General features: G+C 49.5%; 1 protein-coding gene and 1 long non-coding RNA gene across 3 annotated transcripts; one reads left to right on the top strand and one right to left on the bottom strand.

The window, feature by feature from the left end:
- The first annotated feature begins 113 nt into the window (after positions 1–113).
- Positions 114–1,744, top strand: LOC116455278. 2 transcript variants are annotated; one of them, XR_004244359.1, is made up of 3 exons: positions 114–415; positions 617–687; positions 841–1,744. It is a non-coding gene; the product is annotated as an uncharacterized LOC116455278 (long non-coding RNA). The 2 variants fall into 2 exon arrangements; XR_004244358.1 differs by having other exon boundaries at positions 114–687.
- Positions 814–18,845, bottom strand: PTPN22 (protein tyrosine phosphatase non-receptor type 22). The gene is made up of 21 exons (XM_032132892.1): positions 18,649–18,845; positions 15,625–15,733; positions 14,540–14,616; positions 13,564–13,659; positions 13,138–13,176; positions 12,638–12,709; positions 12,504–12,563; positions 11,976–12,118; positions 11,117–11,183; positions 10,016–10,093; positions 9,401–9,493; positions 7,964–8,040; positions 6,266–6,993; positions 5,148–5,234; positions 4,873–5,003; positions 4,150–4,177; positions 3,708–3,788; positions 3,311–3,414; positions 2,672–2,702; positions 1,838–1,915; positions 814–1,530 (listed from the first exon to the last, which is right to left on the bottom strand). Exons 1-21 carry the CDS (start codon positions 18,733–18,735, stop codon positions 1,466–1,468), a joined length of 2,331 nt encoding a protein of 776 aa, XP_031988783.1. The 5' UTR covers positions 18,736–18,845; the 3' UTR covers positions 814–1,465.
- Positions 18,846–19,753: the final 908 nt, after the last annotated feature.

Below are 19,753 nucleotides of genomic sequence, written 5' to 3'. Positions count from 1 at the left end.
CGTGTAGTTCGGGAGCGGGGGGCGCGTGCGCGCGGCGCGGGTCACGTGAGGGGCGGGGGGCGGGTGGGAAGGTGCTGAGGGAAGCGGGAGCCGGGCAGCGGGGAAGGGTAAAAAGCTTTATTTTCACGGCGTTGTCGCTTGTTCTAAAGTGCTTCGTCCATTAAACACCGGCCGCGGGGTGCTGCGGAGGCTTTTCCCGCGAGGGAGATGATGTGGAGCTGTTGCAGCGAGCCTAAGAAGGCCATTCCTGCCCGTGGCAAGGGGATGGAATAAATTCATTGAATCATAAAATCGTAAGGGTTGGGAGGGAACTGAAAAATCTCGTTTCACCCCCTGCCATGGGCTGGGGCACCTTCCGCTACACGAGGTTGCTCCGAACTCCGTCCAGCCTGGGAGAAACAGGAATATAATTTGGGTAAAGGCTTTCACTGTTTTCTGCTGTTAAGAAAACCCATGACTTCAGTAATAAAAAAGGCAATATCGGCTATTCCTCCAACTTTAAGCCAGCTGAGTTTTCCATTCCAGCAGTGGTCAGCAGATTCCTCTTGACCAGATTCCCCAAATCCCACCTTTTTTTGTTTGTGTTTTGTTTTGTTTTTGTTTTCTGTCTTTACAGGAAAACGATCATATAAAGCAATTTTCAGCATCTTTATCCCTCCCCACTGATGGAAACAGCAGTGGAATCTGGTGAGGAGTCTCGCAACAAATCTTGTCTTCCCTGTTCCCACCTGAAATTCTGTGCTGGAGGATCACAAATCCTTAAGAACAGCATTGTTTTTAAAATACAATACTATTTTGCTTGCTGTCGTGGTAATTTGGGATTTTTTTTTTTTTCCCCAGATGGAAGAGCAGCTGGGTCAGCCAATTGTGCAGTCCAGTTACAACAGTGTAGTTTCTATGGGATCAATCACCATCTTAAGACTTACTGCCCAAAAATCCAGACAAATGCTCTGATTCACTCAGACGAAAGAAACAAAAAGCTTATGTTATTTCTAAAATCTGCAATGCTAATTCCTTCTTAGTCCAAGTAATGTAAACATCTCAGTGTCTTTGATTACAGTAGACTACAAATGTGAGTAAGGGTCTTGATCCACCTCACTCTGCTCCATTGGCTTTCCAGATCATTCCATAGTCTTCATCATCATCAAAAACCATTTGAGTTTATGCTCAAATCCATCCTTCTGAAGTGATTACATTCCAAAACACAACAAAAATATGTCCCTCCTTAGGATAAAACTTGTATTCCAAGGCTTGCCTTCCATCCCATTGTGAATTAACTGAAGGCTGCTGGTACTTTTATATTCTTTACTTTTAAACTCCAGTGAATGTGCAAGTAGTGCCTGAGCTGCCAACACCGTGAAACAGCTTTTGATGTGTTTATTTGGATGGAAGCCTCACTGGGATGGGCATTCCAAGTATTTCAGGAGGACTTGCAAATCTGCAATGCCGAGTCTATAAAATGCATCTAAATCTTCCATGCTGGGGGTGGATTTCTTGGTCCTTTAGGTTTTGAAAATCGATTTGCAAAGCCTAGGAAGAAATTATATATATATTTTTAATGCAACAAATTCTGTATGTTATAAATGCTGATTATGTAATCCCTTAAAATAACACGGGATTTGAAAATACTTGTAGTTTCAGATCTTTCCTAAGCTTTAAGATATGACAGAAAAGCAACATCCTGTAGCTGCGAATAAAGTTGTAAATGTGTAATAACTAAATGTGTAAAAACCAATGAGCATTATCTGCAGTGTTTGTAGTTTGTAAGTGTTCTGCCTGGCATTTAGATTTCCAAGAACCAGGTTCTTCCTACCAAAACACAAAGAGGAAAACATACCAAAGTTAAGGAAAGACCTCGGAGAGTTTGTTGGGGCAGGTTCTGATGATTTTGTCAGTGAAGATGGACTGCAGATGCCTAGAAATAAAAAATGAGACCGGAGCAGTTGGTCACTGGTACTTCCAGAGCTGAACTTATGGAATCATGGAATTCTTTAGGTTGGAAAAGGCCTCTAAGATCATCCAGTCCAACCATCAAACCAGCCCCAAGCCCCATCCAGCCTGGCCTTGGACACTTCCAGGGACCCAGGGGCAGCCACAGCTTCTCTGGGCACCCTGTGCCAGGGCCTGCCCACCCTCACAGGGAACAATTCCATCCTTAATTTGTGCAATCCCATATTTACAGAGAGTGGATTTACTACTGCAGCAAGTAGTAAATTTTTCTGCTGAGAAAACGTTTGCTCAGAAGTGCTTTAAACGCTTTTTAGCAGTCCTGTTTTCAAGGTAAGCCTTTTAATTTTAGACCAAAGGGATTTTAGTGAGAGATTCCTTATTTGTGCTCCAAATAGACTGGTCAGAATCCAGGCTGGGGCTCACATTCTCCCAGCACCCATATCTCCCATTTGTAGGGTCCTGCAACACAGGTTTGAACGACCTGAAGAATTTGGTAATTTGTCCCCAAGGCACCTGAAGGTCAGCACATCATCCTTATGACATTCCTACAACAGCTACAGCTCTCCAGGTGAGAAGGTGCTCAGCTGGCACAGCTCTGTGTGCCCTGCTCCAAAGTGTGGGGAATTTCACACTGGAAAAGTTCAGGTTCTTGATATTTCCATGCCACACATTTAAATACTTGCTCAAATCCATTGGGAAGATACTAGCCTGAAAGACTTACTTTTTCTCATATTTTTCAATATTTTCAAGCTCTGTTAAAAAAAAAAATAGAAAAAGGCTAGTTGGGAAAAAAATGTAGGAAGCAGTGGATCAGTTACTGTGGTAAAGGGAATTCACTGGTAAATGTACAAGTACACATCTCATAAAAGCAAACTTTGTGCCACTCTCTTTGGCTTTTTCCTTGTCAGCCCAAATGCCTCCAGTCTGTATTTTTCTTGCTGTTTTCCTCAAATGCTTTTCTGTTCCACCATAACACCCCAAGCTCACGAGGATAATTAACAGGAGCCTCAAGAAGAGGAGGCTGGTGATGGTTCTGTCCTTGTAGGACAGACTCAGACTCCACTGGAGCAACTTTTTCCCAGAGGAATTGGCACTCAGGTGGATGGAGTGCTGGGGCATAACCCCTGCCCTGGGCAGGGCTGCATTACCCTGTTCCCAGTGCAGACAGGGCAGGTGTTTGCACTTCTACATCGGAATATTTTTATTATTCTTCTTTTCTTGCCATAAACACGAGCAGTCTCGAAGCAGGGCCCCGTTCCCCCAGTTAGCAGTGAGAGGGCAGCAGCAGCAGCAGCTGTGCCAGAGCCAGCCCTTCTCTCACCCTCTCCCTTTTCCACACATTTTCTTTTGTTTCTTTTACCTTGCTCCTCCTGAAGCATTTCATGAGTTCTTTGGATGATGTTTCGGAGCCCTTGTTCTCCAAACCTGCAGGACTCGAGGAATTTCTTGCAGCAGGCTGCAGACCTGGGAACATATATCATACACACATTTTCAGTGGTCATTCGTAAATCCTCCTGTTTTTTTCCAAGTGCTTTGTTGTTGCTTTTCATCTCCTCTAATGCAGCACTTCTAGAAATTTTATGCAGGTTCCCTAGTTGTGTTTATTTTCATTGTATTTGCTGAACTCTCCTGCAGGGAAGTGCTGAAGCACTACACTGTAATGCTTTGAACAAGTGGGCCATGCTCTCAGAAACCTACAGGTTTAGGTGTGAGTGTAAAACCTCAGTTACATCCCGAGAAAAGAGCTCAGCACTTACTTGCTGCCTCAGCGAGAACAAACGACTCCGGGGTTCTTTCAGGAAGCGGAGGAGGAGAATTAGAGCCATCCTGGGTTGTCTCTGAGAAAGCAAAAATAAAAGACTTGGTTACTTAGCTTTAAAATAATATATATATATATATAAATTATTACCAACCATCTTATCTCAGTTGTCTCAAAGGAAACATACAACATGCAGACAAAGAGGAGCCTGCAAGGAACATCCTCATGTACAGGATGAGGCAGGAGCTGATTAGGAAATATAAAACTACCAGTTCATTTTGTTGCAGCACTGTTCTGGTTAGAACTATTTAGCTGCAGAACTATTTAGCAACAATTTCCGTTGCACTGAGCACGGACCTTAAACACATTTACTAAATAAAGCAGTTTCAGAAAAAAAGCAGGTCTTAATTACAAAGATTATCCCAGTGTTAAACTTATACCTGTTCGTGGGCTCCAAAGCTTCGCACTCTGGAAACAAAAAACAAGGCAGGTATTTAAAATTCCCACATCCGAATGTTGTTTTCTTGCACACAAGGAAGCCAGAGAAGATGAGGAAAGGATGTGATGTGCAAACACCCTCCCACACACACCTCCACGCTCATGTAAAGGAAGACAGACTTGTGCCTTATTCTTCTAGTTCACAGAGCTGTCACTCAGCTATGGGATGATCAAGAGATGCCTAAATTTTGTTCAGCTCCTGTTGGTTCCACAGGGCTGTGTGAAGCTCAGCAGAACACGAATGTCCTATCTTCATTATCCTTCTCTAAATGAGGGCCAATATGTTTGTTACCCTGTACTGGTCTTAGAATCCCAAAAAATTATGTTTGGAGTAAAGTAGATGTTGATAGGAAGGGGCTGGACTGAGGCCATGTCTTCTTCCCAATCCTGAGCCCTGAAATCCCTGGAAGTGTTCAAAGTCAGGTTGGACAGGGCTTGGAGAAACCTGGTCTAGTGGAAGGTGTCCCTGCCCATGGCAGGGGGTGGAATGGGATCATCTTAAGAGTCCCTTCCAACCCAGACCATTCCATGATTCTGTGATTCTATGAAATAATTTATGGCAAGTACAAAGTCGCAAAACTAGAGTCTTTCTCATAGAAGGAAATGTGATAAGGAGATTGGCATAGAAATAATGCCAGAAAAGAGGTAAAAAGCCACTTACTTACCTTACATGGTCTCAATCTCACAGGGTCAGGAAACCCCTCTGAGTGAGACTCACCACTCCACTCCCAGGAGGTTCCGATATTTGGATTTCTGTCTGGAAGCTGGAAATCTGAAGTGGCCAGAGGAAATTGTCCTAGAAGCAATTGAACACCAGAGAGATCATTTCTCACCCCAGGCAGCCAGAGCACAGACACTGCCGGATGCTACGGGACCACACCGATGTCAGGTGAGCCTTCAGTGCTTCTCAGACCCTTATTTAATGTTGTTAATCACTTACCCAACTCACTGGCCACAATGAAGGACTCGGGGGTGCGCTGGGGCAGGGGTGGAGCATCATCATCATCATCTGGCTGTGGCAGGGGGGCTGATTGGAGAGACACAGGTTACTGGCATGGCAGGACATGAGGGGGACCACAGGCCTGTATAGAGGAAAGGGCTGCTCCTGCCCTGCCACGCACCAGACATTAAGGTTAAACACCTCTAAACTTTTGGTTAAACGTCCAAATAGCTCTCAGCACCAATTGCACAAGGAAAATGAGCATAACCCAACACAGCCAGGCACACAGCTGGTGGTTCTGCTGCTCCTTGGCTTGGGCTGCAACTCGCATATCTTCCTAAGGGCACCGGGATAACGAGCATGTCTTTGTGACAGCGAATGCTGAGGGGCCTGGGCAGGGCAAAATGGAGCAAATGCCAAAGCTGTGGACAACAGGAAATGTCCAGCTGGACCAGGACTAACCAGATCAAGGAATAATTCCACCTTCCTCGTATGACAGGTGATGGATTTAAGGATACAGATCTGGGCAAAATACTTGTGTTGAATCATGGAATCATAGAATGGGTTGGGTTGGAAGGGACCTTAAAAACCATTTAGATCCAACAGGCCCACCATGGGCAGGGGTGTCACCCAGTAGATCAGGTAGCTCAGGGCCCCTGAAGTCCTGGATCTCTCAATCTCAGTGAGATTTCAGTGTCCCCCACATGACACTCTGAAGCAAAGAGTAGGGTTTGGCCTGAAAATAAGATCCTCAGAAAAAACCATTTCTGGGAGCTTTCTGAATGCTTTTTGGAGCACCTTGCTGTAAGAATTGGTCAGCACCAGTCCCTGACACCCTGTGAGAGCTGCTCTGAGGTGACACAGGGGTTCAGAGCAGCTGTGTAACTCAAACACGAAAATCATGGTGTTCTAAAAGTGCTTGTGGAAAAAAATTAAGGCAGGATGAAAAGAGTGTGAGGATGAAACCAGTTACTCCCTCAGCTCCCATGAGAACCCAGTCCTGAGGAGCAGCCACAGCCCTCCCTGGACACCAGACGACCACACTGACCACTCCCTCCAGCACACCCCAGTCCAGAGAGACCTTGTCCCATGTGTCCCCTTGTCCCAGTAGCACTCACCCAAGGGGAACATCCTCTCCTCGTTCAGGGGAGTGTGGTGGGACGATGGGGAGCTGGCTGTGGTGGGCTGTAGTGGGGCACTGGCAGAGCAAGAACGGAGGAGCTCATCCTGCCCCTCCAGAAAGGGAAACACGGGGGACACGGGGTTATCTGGAGAGAGTGATGAGAAGTAGGAGTCTTCTGCTGAGCACAGGTAAGGGTGAGGGTATTGCCCCTGGTGCCTCTGGCCTGGGAGGGCATCTGCTGCTCGTCTGGAGGTATTTGGGTCCACAGGGGAAAATCCATCCTGGAAGCTTGGGTGACTGGCTTTTGGCCCCTGTGGACTCCAAACAGGCTTGGCATCCCCTGCATCCCGTTCCCAGTCTTCTCCCTGCTGCCCCAGGGCTAGAGGGGTCGATACAGTCCATGCCAGAGGTGCTTTGGCACCAGGCCCCCTCCCGCCTGCTCCCTTTGGCTCCAGGTCCAGCTCCCAGCTGCGGTGTTTCTGAGGGGCATCCCCAGCACCCCTGGGCTCACCGGCAGCCGCCTTCCTGCGGCTGACGAAGTTCAAAGCACCGAAGGAGATGGCCTGTCTGATGGGGGGCACACCCTGGGCAGAGCTGTGCTGTGCTGCCGTGGCACACGGCGAGGGCAGAGACGCTTTGCTCTGTGCCGCAGGACGGAGACGTTGGTGCTCCTCCTGCTGCAGAGGCAGGTGTTGGTGTGCAACCTGCTCCTCTCGCTCTGAGCTGCAGTAAAGCACAAAAAAGTGGTGTGGAGTCAAGGCCATTGAGGGCTCAGAAAATGTCAGCCCACTAACGGGGCCCACAGCACTGCTCCCAGCAGCAATTCCCTCGGGAACGCAGAGCCCAGCTCGGCCTCAAGCCAGGAGCACAGGGAAGGACTGTGCTCCACTTCGACACCAGTAAATGGTGAACAGAGGAGGCCCCTTTATGCCAGCAAACTGAATGAAAAGCAAAATTATTTACAGAAAGAGGACACTGCAATCCCAAACAGTGCCCACAGAGAGATCCCACCACCCTTGGAAGCTGCTGGTATTGGGAAGTTGGATCCTCAGGACTGCTATTCCTGCAGCAAGGGGCACTGGAGTGGAATGTGCAGATGGAAGATGGGACCACTGGGGGGACATTCCGTGCCAGGCAGAGGGCTGGGATAACCCAGCCCTTGGTGTCTCCATGTGCATGAGACTGTTTTTATACTGTTTCATACTCTTCTCAGTTCATATGTGAAACACTGCGTGAAACAAAGCCCAGGGCAGAAGAAGGGGACTGATAATGACACACAGGGAAGAGGCTGAGACACATCAGTGAGAAGAGCAGGAATTATTAGGAAATTAAGAAAAATTTCTTCACTGAGGGGGTGATCAGGCATTGGAACAGGCTGCCTAAGGAAGTGGTGGAAACACCATCTGTGGAAGTATTCAAAAAACACGTAGATGTGGCACTTGGGGACACGGCTTAGTGTTGGACCTGGCAGTGCTGGGTTAATGGTTGTGCCCGGTGGTCTTAGAAGACTTTTCCAACCCTTATGATTCTATGAATTTTGTTAGGAAAAACATGAGGGTCAAAGTGGGACTCAAGGGAGGCAGCAGATCCTGAGAGCTAAAGTGTTCCAAAGCACACATCAAAAAGTTCACCTCTCTGAAATTGTGTGGGTGACTGCAAATACCAACCAGGGATACTTGTGCTGAGGCCTTACCAGGTGAGTAAACTCAGGCCATAAATGTCTTCCACTGGAGTCAGGACCGGCTTGGCTGCAGGATGCCCTGCTCCTTCCTAGGGAAAGGAAATGTTGGCAAACAAGAGTGAGGAGGCAGAATGCAAACACCAACGTGCTGCTTCAGGAGTCGGAATTTTTGCCAACTACTTCTAATTACTAAAGCACTTGGGAAATGATCAGCAGCAACTTGAAAACACCAAGGTGGAGCTGAAAACTGCAGACAGAACTTCCTGAAGAACAACTCCTGCCAGCACCTTTCTGAATCGAGAGCACAGAGAGCCCTACAACCATCCAGCTGTGCCAAACAGCTGGCAGGCAGCCTGTGCAGACACTCTGCCTTCAGGAGCCCACACTGGGCAAGCTGGGTGCTGGTTTTGTTTGTGACACCAGCTCATGGCCATCCCCATGCTCTGCACAGTGTCCTCAGAGGAGAGGGAGGTTTAGGGGGGCGAGAGTTTTGGGCAAGAGCTACAAAACCACATCCTGACTTGAAGCGTCCTCTGCATTTTGTGTCAGCCCAGCTCTGTGTGACCTTTGCTCACAGACTGTCCTTAACCAGGCCAAAAAGGCTTTTCCCAGTTCTTTTCTCACTCAGCTCTGGCTTGGAACATCCTGCAAATCCTATGGCAAAACTGAGGCACGAGTCCCATTGCAGGATCCTCTTCCCAATTCTTTAGATAAAAGTTTCTGACAAAATGAGCTCACTGTGACCTTCCAGGCTTTGCTGTGATGCATTTACTTTCCTGGATTTGATCCAGTGAGGCTCATGTTGGCAGTCACAGAACAGCAAGAGCAAAGAAAACCTCAAGCAGAGATGTTTTGGCTCTTCATGTTAATGTGCAGCTTCACACCAAGATCACATTATTTTTCCTCAGAGGTGTAACAGATTTGTGAGACTTTGCCATGTTTTTTCACAAGATATCTCCCCCTATGTCCTCCCAAAGACAGGCTGTGGTGCTGATTCCCTCACTAGCACACGAGGTAACACTTTCAGCCTCACTGCCTTGTGATCCCAAGCTTCCCAACCTGGACCTTCCCAACCTGATCTAAAAATCCCTCAGCTGCTTCCAAGAACTCCATGAAGACAAGTTTCTCTGGAACATCCCCATGGAAATCAGTCCCTCCTGTAGAAAGTTCATGCTTTTCTATTCACTCATGACATTAAACAATCATAAATATATATAGAAAATAGAAAATGGTTTTGAGACGGAAGAAAATCTAGGTCTTGTTTGTGATAAGCATTGCACATTTAGGGGAAGAGCTGGATTCTCATGGGTTAACTTCAAAAGAGACTCAGTTTGGGTATCAAGGGGAGCAGAAAATATGGGAATTCATCCCAAGTCTGCAGCAGGAACTGAGGTTAGAGCTGGAGTGCCCAGGCTGCAAGAGGCAGGGTAGTTGTCCTGGGACTTTTACCTGTGAAGTAGCAAAATCTTTCTGGGCATCGAGTGCTTGAATCTGCCTTTTGAAGAGCTCAATCACCGCGTCGTAAACCAGCTCATACTGCTCCTGCATTCCAGACAGAAAAAACGTGACAGCCAGCACCGGTGGGACCTGTAAATGGCACCTCTTCCCAATCAAGTAGCACCCCTGAGAGAAGCTGCCTTTCCTGTCCAGTGGCAGGGTGTGAATTCCGAGAAGAGGCAGAAGCCACGACTCTCACAGGGTTCACACCGAAGCATTTGGGGGGTTTTTGGGTGTGCAAACAATGCTGTTCTGTATTCAGCTTCCTCTTCAGTCTGTTGCAGCTGAGAAAAGTTCCCACTTCATTGCCTGGACAGTTCCTGGTTTCCAGCACAAGCGTTCGATAAATCACACTGTGAGTGCTGTCCCAGCTGTCCACAAGGAAACGCTCAGCTACCAAATTAATTTCTGAAAAATCATTGTTCTGTTCAGAAAAGGGACTTTGCACAACATCTCCACACCCCAGCTCCCACCAGCACTGCTGCTCTGGGTTTCCCTGCTGTGAACCCTCCTGGGGAAAAGGTGAGGTCCCGGCATGGACCAGTTGGTGACATTCCCCAAACCTACCTTGGTCTGCACTATGCAAGGTCTTTGTGTGCGCATTTCCTGGACCAGACTGAACACACTGAAGTTCACTGGAACAATCTGGCAAGAAAGGGAAAAGACAAAATGGTTTCAAACTAAAAGAGAAGAGATTTAGATTAGATATTGGGAAGGAATTGTTCCCAGTGAGGGTGGGGAGGCCCTGGCACAGGGTGCCCAGAGAAGCTGTGGCTGCCCCATCCCTGGCAGTGTCCAAGGCCAGGTTGGATGGGGCTGGGAGCAACCTGGGATAGTGGAAGGTGTCCCTGCCCATGGCAGGGGGCTGGAAAGAGAGGATCTTTAAGGTCCCTCCAACCCAAGTCTTTCCATGATTTCTATGATTTCTCTGATAAAAATTACAGACAGGCCTAATTCCACAAAGCTTCCAAGTCATGATGCAGTTCAGAGCACTGTTTGAAATCCAGGCCTGCTACTGCAAGAATTTTTAACAAAGAGCCTGCTTTGAGTGCTGTTTTATTTATTACAAACCACCCTCCTCCCTCCTCCTGTCTCACACTCCACAGAGTGTTAGAGTGTTAGTTATTAAGCTGTGGGCAGCACAGAGGACGTGACACTGATTTCCCTGTTGGATGGGTTCAGGGAACGGTAGAACAGAAGACATCAGGCTCTCCTCTGAGTCCCAGCAACCTGCCCTGAGGCCACGGATTACTGCCTGTGCCACCGTTATTGGAGAGTCAGAGTAAAGCAAGGTGGTGGTTTGGAAATGCTGAGTATCTGATATGTAAGTGCGGAGAGACAAATACAGATAGTAAAGATGTATTGAAGAGTGAAGGTCAGCACAGGGCCGTGTGCTGTGAGCTGAAGGCCTGGCCAGAGGGAGCAGTGGAGGGGGGATTCTGCCCCACTGCTGTGATGCTGCCAGTGTCTAGAGAGAGAGGAGTGGCACAAACTGGGGATGGGGAATCAGCGCTTTGTTCACCAGCGTTCTCCAGTCAGGCCATGGGGAGCTCCCATCCACCTGAAATCCACCTGAGTGCAGTCAGAGGAGGTGAAAGGGAGAGGGAAGGTTGGGGAGGGACAGAGGGGTGCAGGTGCCATCGAAGGCAGTGAGGGCTTGGCACTCACCCCATCCTTCAGCAGCTTCTGGGTGTAGTCGATGGCGCAGATGACGCCGGTTCTGCCGCAGCCAGCACTGCAATGACAGCCACAGCAGGGTTGCCAGCACAGCTCAGAAGGTGGGCACACTGTGTTTTCTGACAAGGATATTTGGAGAAGACCCACAGCCACCTGTCCCTTCCACACAGCAGAAGGTGCAGACCCGCATGATGCTGCAGCTTCAGCCCACGCAGGGCTCTGCTGCACAGGGTTGGGAGGCACAGCTCATCCCTGAGAACTGCTCTCAGTCCTCCTGTGCTGACCAGCCACACACGGACATGCCCAGTGGTGGTGATCTCTGACCCAGACCTTCTCACTCTCTACAACTCCCTGGCCAGGTGCTGGTCTCTTCTCCCAACTAACAAGGGACAGGACAAGAGGAAATGGCCTCAGGTTGCCCCAGGGGAGGTTTAGATTGGATATCAGGAAAAATTTCTACACCAAAAGCATTGTCAAGCACTAGCACAGGCTGTCCAGGGCAGTGGTGAAGTCACCATTGAGAAAACGTGTAGATGTGGCACTTGAGGACGTGGTTTAGTGGTGGCCTTGGCAGTGCTGGGCAGATGGTTGGACTCGACCATCTTAAAGGACTTTTCCAACCTAAGCAATTCCATGATTCTGTGATTCTGTTGCTGGCCTGCTGCTGCCTCCTTCCCTGCCCCCTGGCCATGCTGGCTGTCCTCAGAGGAGCCCTTTGCCTTAGGGCTCCCTACAAGGGGAGCTTGGCTGTGGGCTTGGCCATCTTCCCTGCTTTGTGACCCCTCGGGATGTGGGAGCACAGGGGTCTGGGGGCCAGCAGCCCTTCCCTGCTGGCAGCCAGGTTACCCACCTGCAGTGGATGCAGACAGGGACCCTGTCATCGGGCTGGTAGCAGCGAACGTCCCTGACGAGCTCCAGGATGGCCTCGATGGATGAGGGGATGTGGTGGTCCGGCCAGTTTTTGTAGTGGAAGTGGTAGATGGTGCGGGTTGCCTGCAGAGGAAGAGCAGTGGCAGGGTCTGGGATGTCCGCATGGCAAGGGAAGCTGGATTTCTGCTCCATCTCCAACTCCCTTCTGCATCAGCAGGCAAAGGGCAGAGGAACAGTTTGCAGCTGGTTTTGCTGCAGGAGCTGTTTTATGACATTCTTGGCCTCACTTACCCGGAGTCTGATTTGCCATGACTGACAAACACCTTCAGAAACTGAGGTCTGACTTAATGAATTTTTTACTTTCTTTGTTCCCTCAACTGCTGTCAAATCTAATTCAGCAGCCTGAGCAGTCTAAACTTTTCTGCACAAAATGTACCATATTTCAATATATTATTTATATAACAAAGCCAGCCCGGGTGCATTTTCTGCCTTGACCTTTCCTCCTTACCTCATTCAGGGTCACCTTTAAAGTTCTAATCACATACTCATTCCTCTTCTCCTCAGCCTCCTGCAGAAGAAGTCAGAGTCACATTTTCCATGGGTGCCCCGGGGGGGTCAGGGTGCTGGGGTGGCTGCACTCACACAGGTGATGGCGAAGGGGCCACAGTGCAGGGGGGAGCCGTCCACCTCCGCCCAGTACCGCTCACACTTCTTCTGTTGGGACAAGCAGGATGTGTTTGGTTATTCCCCACTGGCCCAGCTGTGCTGTCTCCTCTTTCACTTTTCAGGACAAAATTCACGCTGGGAAGAGGCTCAGCTCTTGCTGCTGTCCAGCTCCAGCCTCCCCTTCCTTGCAGCTGCCACTGCTGGTTTTGCCTTTCCAGAGAGATTCTCTATGCTACCGGAAATGGCTGAAGAATTTCATGGAATCCCAGACTGGTTTGGTTGGAAGGGACCTTAAAGATATCTCATTTCACCCCCTGCCATGGGCAGGGACATCTCCCATGGGACCATTTGTAGTTGGAGACTCAGAAAACAGCTCATATCAAACAGAAACTCGCTGTCACTAATGGGATTTAATAAAAATCTGCATCTCTCACCCTGCCCTGGCACTCAGAGGCCATCTGTGACACACTACTCACCTTCCCCATTTCAAACTCCATACAAGCCATGACCACGACCTGCAGGAAGAAAGTTCATTAGAAAAGTCTGAGCACAAGTTTCTTATCCAGGCAGCAAAATTAAACTCAGCTCTTGCGGGTACTTATCAGTGACAAGGAAACTCTGTGGGCTGCCTTCCCCTGAGCCCCGACTGCCAGACAAGTCACACTGGGACATCACCCACAGCCTGGCACAAGGACCTCCCCAGCCACCACCCAAAGGCAGGGACAGCCACCAGCAGGCTCCTGCCTTGGCACGAGTGGGAGGAGGCTGATGGTAGAGATGTGGGACACACACAACATCTGGAGTGAAACCCTGGCTCACAAAGGACTTCAGGATGTAAGGACAACTTTTCTTAAAAAAAAGGACATAAAAACTTTACATTTAGATATAAATCTGCACCTTACCAGGACTTCATACTCCCAAATCATCCTCCAAAAGTCAATGACAGTAGTGGGGAGAGGACCCTGGGTTGCAATGTATGCTCTTGGCCCGTAGACACCCTGGAACATTCAAGCCAGACATGGACACATCTGTGCATAGTTCACCAGCAGAAATAAAGTCATTCCTCTCTCTGAATTTACTTCTATCAGCAAGCCCATTAAGAATTTAGAAGGACTTTCATATAGTTGAATTTTGGACACATACATTAACTCGAGCAGTGATGTGCAAAGAAAAGGCAGGGCCGAGCTGGGGAGCTGGGGTTGAGCTGAGACCAGCACCAGTTCTTACAGTGCTCTGGGAGCTTGAAGGTGATGTGGCCACAGAATGAACAATGATCCTGTTGGGAAGGTCTTTTCTCCTGCAGAAGAGCCCTGGGTCACTGTCATGGAGAATGAAGGGAACCAACCAACCATCTATCTATCCATCTATCCATCTATCCATCTGTCAATCAGAGAAGGGTTGTAGGCCCAGGACAGTCCCAAAACACGTGGAGCTGCTGATGGAGCACTGCCCCACACTGACGTGCCCCGTTGCTCGCCCCAGCAGCGGGTCCCAGCCGTGTAGCACTGCAAGGTTTCCTGCCTCTGCACTGGTTGCAGCCCAGGTGACTCTGGCCACAGGCAATTTTGCACCACTGTCACCCACCAAAGGCAGCAACGGCGACAAGGAAATTGGGGCTGTGAACCACAAACTGTTCCACCCGTGGCCCCGGCACGAGTGTGTCCCCTGCCCTGTAGCCTGGTGCCTCTGTGCTGCACAGAGGGTTTCTGCAGGGCTCACTGGTTGTACACATCTTCTTACATCAGTCATCCTTGAGCACAGCCCAGAAATTACTGCAGAGCCCTTTGGTTCACCAGAGCCCCTGACCTGCTCCTCTTGGCACAAGAGGTGGCAAGACCAACACCTTTGCAGGACAAAACGGCACAAAAGAGGCCATACCTTGATGAAGTTGGCATTGATGTAATGAGAATCTGTGTCAGATGTAATCAGGGACAACTCCACTCTGGTGTGGTCAACTGCAAAAGCAGGAGAAGCAGCAGTCAGTGTCTGTCTTTCATGGTCACTGAGTCCTTGGAGGGCAGCACAAGGTGCTTTGGGGGAGCATTCACATCAGAGAGCTCATCCAGGGCAGGTGGGTGGCTGTGCAAGCAGCTGATGTCCCTCCCACACCTCCCACACCTCCCACACCTCCCACAGCCCTGCTCAGAAGTGCCTCTGCCTACACACATAGGGGATGGACGAGATCCTTTCGGAGAGTTGGGGAGGCTTTAGGGGAGAGCTGCAGGAGCTGCCACTGCCCCAGTGCAACGCTGATCCCCTCTGACCATGCAGAAAGCCAAGCCCGAAACCACCTAAACGCACTCCAGGCTCAAACCAGGTCTGTGGCGTTAGATACAAAGGTTTGAAAGCTGGACTCAATCTTGGAGGTCTTTTCCAACCTCAATTATTCTGTGATTTACTTTCTTTTCCAAGTTGGAATGGATGAAAGAGACAATCTGCTCTGATCCTGGGACAGACTGTCCTTTGGAGATCACTGCATCAAGCCAGGACAAGCCACAGCAGGTTTTGCCTGTTGTCTGCTTTGTACATCACGGAGACATAGTTGTCCAAAGGCCTTTGGATGCAAGGGATTGCAATGCTACCCGGGAAGCTTGCAAGGATGATCACTGGAGGATGTGTTTCCTAGTGAATAGGAGTCCTTCTGTCTCTAGAAAATATCACAGAATCACGGAATATCCTGGGTTGGAAAGGATCCACAAGGATCATCGAGTCCAACTCCCGTCCCTGCACAGGACATCCCCAGAATTCCACCATGTGCCTGAGGGCGTTGATATGTGCCAAAGTCCCCCAGAGCGGGCACAGCAGCAGCCAAAGCCCTGCATCTGAACAGCAGGACTCAAAGCCAACAGATAGCAGTGAGATGCTCACACACAACAACTGTGCAGGCAGGCACCAGAGGATGAGAACAAGAAAAGCAAGAAAAACAAAAGGCTGAGTAGGAACATGTGCCATTTCCAACCTACAAGGTAAGATGTCCTTGTATCTGTTCTTCTTGACGTTCTCTGGCTGCTCAGACACTGCTGCAGGGTAGATTTTATCCGATCTGTACTTTGTTGACTGTCTCTTCAGCTTCTGTGAAAAAAGAGTGGAACAAATTACAGCAGACGTGCTACAGCCAGCGCACTACTAGAGAGCACATGAAGGTCTCGAGGGGTCGTGTTTGCTACCACAAAGCAAGGTCGGCACCATTAATTCTTTCCTGAGTGGCTTTTCTCAGAGCAAGAATAGACAGAACAACCTGAGAGCCCCAGCACAGCTTCTGAAGAATGGAAAGTGTGTGCTGAGGCAGTGCCCACACGTCGGCTTGTGAAGTGACACAAAGCATCGCCCTCACAAGTGAGTGAGACCCGGGGGAATTACTGTCAGTACAAAAGGCACCCAGATCAGAGGAGTGACAGTGTCAAAGCACCTTTAACAAATGATACCAGAAAGGACAGGTAAATCTATTGATTTTTCTCACTTTGGTAGAGGTGCTCCTGTCCGTAGCTGGAAGCAGCGATGCTAAAGCCACTAAGGGAGCACAAGCAACTGGAGCAGAGTGGCTCCATGGACTGATGAAAGGGAAGAGAGGAGTCCTGGGACAGACGCTTAGGGCTGAAAATCTCTCATCTCTTACTTTTTCAGGATAAAGCTGCAGCACTCACAGAGAGTTACAGCATCTTTCTCCTGGCAAAGCATAGAATTTTATTTCACTGCCTCCAGCTTCTAAATAACACATACTGTTTGGTACCATCAGCTTCTGAAGCACCAGCCCCACTGTATTTTTTCTTTCATATTTTTGTGTCCGGGTTGTTGGTTTTTAATATTAAACTGCAGTTTTAAACCACAGAATTCGGCCACAATACCCTAGGAGTTAAATCTCAGAGATCTGATGGAATGAGTCAGGGAGGAGGCACAGGAGGCTCGGGACAGTCCATGTGTCCAGCCTCTATTAATTAAGAACGTGGGGCAGACACAGTAGGACAGAAATTGTGGGAGCAGGATGGGTTTTGTGGCCTCCACATCCCTGTAGCCTTCTGAGCAATTCTGGTTTTGGTCACATCCTCCCCTGCCTCCTTTCAGTACACCCCCAGCTTCCAGGGAAAGCTTTCATGGAAGGGGCATGACTCCATACTAAAGTCAGTCTTCTCAGAGCCAAGGCCCTGAATCATCTGACTTTTCTGTCCCTGAATAATCTGACATGAAACTGTGTGGGCAATGCCTAGGTATGAAAAAGCAAGTGGGAATCACAGAATCATGGAATATCCTGGGCTGGAAGGGACCCACAAGAATAATTGAGTCCAGCTTCTGGTCTTGCACAGACATTCCAAAATCCCACCCTGTGCCTCAGAGCATTGTCCAAATGCTCCTGGAGCTCTGGCAGCCTTGGGGCCGTGCCCATTCCTTGGGGAGCCTGGGCAGTGTGCAGCTGTGAGGCTGCACAGACAGAAAAAAGGGACTCCAACAAACCCACTGCCATTTACAGTAACATCACCACAACTTGCACGTACAAATGCTCAGTCCCACAAGGAGAGGGCAGGAATTAGGGGAGGAATGGCACTGAATATTTCTGTCACATTTGGAAACACAAGCCAGCACAACGGCCTGGTGAGGCCACTGCCTTGCCCAAGTGGCCACAAATCAGGTCACTCTAAGAAGATCTTATCCCATACAAGAGGAAATGCAGCCTTGACCATTTCCACCTGCCATTTTGATCAGAAATGAACACATTAGGCTTCTGGAGCCAGCCTGAGCAGCAGGGCTCAGAGCCCACTGCCTCGCACGCACAGACACCCCGGCAGAGAGAGGGGAAACTCAGCAGGCTGTGACAGCGCTTTGTTCCATGGAACAACAGACTGTCACTGCAGGCTCAGATTAATCACTTCCCTCCACCCCAGACACCTGGAAACCAAACACTCAGCTTTCCCCAAGTGTTTGAAGTGTCAGATTTCACTGGTATGACAGAGCAGGGCTGGAGCTTGTGGGGACCCCTCAGTAACCCGGAGCCAGAGATTGGTCCAGTGTTTGGCACATCTCAGATCTCACAGAGGTACCAGTTTTACCCTTCCCTTTGTTTGTTAAAGCTGGGCAATGTCACTGCCTCCCAGAGCAGCCCAGGCAGCCTGTCAGAGCCACCTGCCTCCAGCTGATACACCAAGAGTCATTTCCAGTCACCAGCTTTAGCCATGAGATGGTGCATTGGCATCTGAGCCTCATCCCTGGCACCCAAACCAAAAAATGTGTCGGAGAGCTCACAAATTCAGGGCAATGCAGAACTCACAGGGTGGTGGGAGCCATTAGCATTTTTTGCAGCTATTGCCTTGAGGGAACAAGAAAGTAGTTTCCAGGAGGGGCCAGGAGCACTGCTGGATGTAGAGCACACAGATCCCAGGTCCCAGAATGGTTTGGGTGGGAACGGACCTTAAAGCTCATCTCATTCCACCCCGTGCCATGGGCAGGGACACCTTCCACTGTCCCAGGGTGCTCCAAGCCCCGTCCAACCTGGCCTTGAACATTTCCAGGGATGGGGCAGCCACAGCTTCTCTGGGCAACCTGTGCTCCATGGAAACAAGGACAAGGTAAGTCAAGGAGAAACCGGAGATCCCTGGTAGGAACTCGTGTGCCACAGGTCTAACAGATTGCAATGGCGAGAAGGGGCAGAGGCTCCATATTCCTCCCTGTATCCTCAGTTGTGTCACCAGGGCCAGAAGCTCCATATTCCTCCCTGTCCCCCTGGTTCTGTTACCAGGCAAAGTGAAACCGCGTCCCGACAAGTGCATTCGGCAAGCAGAAAACAGGAAGCACTCGGGTAATTAGCTAAAAAGCAAACAGTTCAAATGCAAACCATTACATTCCTCTCATGTCTTTACATCCCTCTTAGCCCAGTTAACTCCTGGGTGTCTATTAAAAAACTCCTAGAAAGTCTCACTGTCATGTGTTTGAGAAGTGACCGAGCGATTCCCTCCGACATGAGCTGAAACACTGAGCTGAGCCTTGAGTGAACTCACCAAAAACTCCTCTGCAAACTCTCCTCGGCTGAGCTTCTTGCCTTGGACCCTTTCCAGGTTCTGTAGCAGGATCTCCCTTTGGTCCATGGTGCCGGAGCCGGAGCGTGCCTGGCCTGGCCCTCCTGGGAAGGGACATGTCAAGTGATCCGCAGCGGAAGGCACCGCGGGGAGCGCTGGCTGTGGTTTTCTGACTTCATCACAGCCCGAAAGGAAATTAGTGCGTAGCAGATAATCCTGGTCAGACAACACAACAGAACACACAGCACAGGGCCCTCGTGCCCTCCTTTCAAACCACCCCTACTTGGCACGGGGTGGGCAGCACCGAGGGCAGGGGTGGGGACATGCTGGACACCAGTCCGAGCCCCCCATCACCCCAATTCCTCCAGCACCATGTCCAGCCATCACTGCCAGGGGTACCCAGGGGTGAGCACAGGGAGCAGCTGGGGAGCATTCATGTCCCAAGGGGCTGTGATCCACCAGGAGGGCTTCAAACCTGGAATGTGACTGGAAGAGTCCATAAAACAGCATGGGAAATCTACAGTTCCCCTTCACACTTTTAATGTAGGATCCAGAATGGTTTGAGTTGGAAGGGACCTTAAAACTCATCTCAATGGGCAGGGACACCTTCCACTACCCCAGATTGCTCCAAGCCCCATCCAAGCTGGCCTTGGACACTTCCAGGGATGGAAGTTTTATTCTGCCTCCCGCATCAGCTGTAAAATATTTTGAAGGAATCCTTCAGGCAGATGCTGACACCCAAACAGGTGTTACTGCCCTGGACTGCACGACTTCTGAACAGAGGAAAACCATCCTTGTGCTTCAGGTCAACTCTTCCAGCTGCAATTCCCCACATCCCATGGCTTTTGTCAAAAGAGAGGATCAAATCCAACCCCAGCAGACTATAGAGGTCAAATTAATGATGCCAGCCTGATTAACCTCTCTCACTCTGTAACACTTGAAAAACCCCACAGGTAAAGGAGGCCATTCCCAGGTTGGGAGAGGAGGCAGAGAGCACAGTTCTGGAATGCCATCCATCTTCTCTACGTGCAGAAGTGAGGAAAGCTAAACAAAACTAAGCCAAAACCAACAATTTTCAACCAAAAAA

Source organism: Corvus moneduloides, chromosome 24, assembly GCF_009650955.1.
Source record: "Corvus moneduloides isolate bCorMon1 chromosome 24, bCorMon1.pri, whole genome shotgun sequence".
Taxonomy (NCBI): domain Eukaryota; kingdom Metazoa; phylum Chordata; class Aves; order Passeriformes; family Corvidae; genus Corvus; species Corvus moneduloides.
This window is presented reverse-complemented; position numbering and strand designations above follow the sequence as displayed.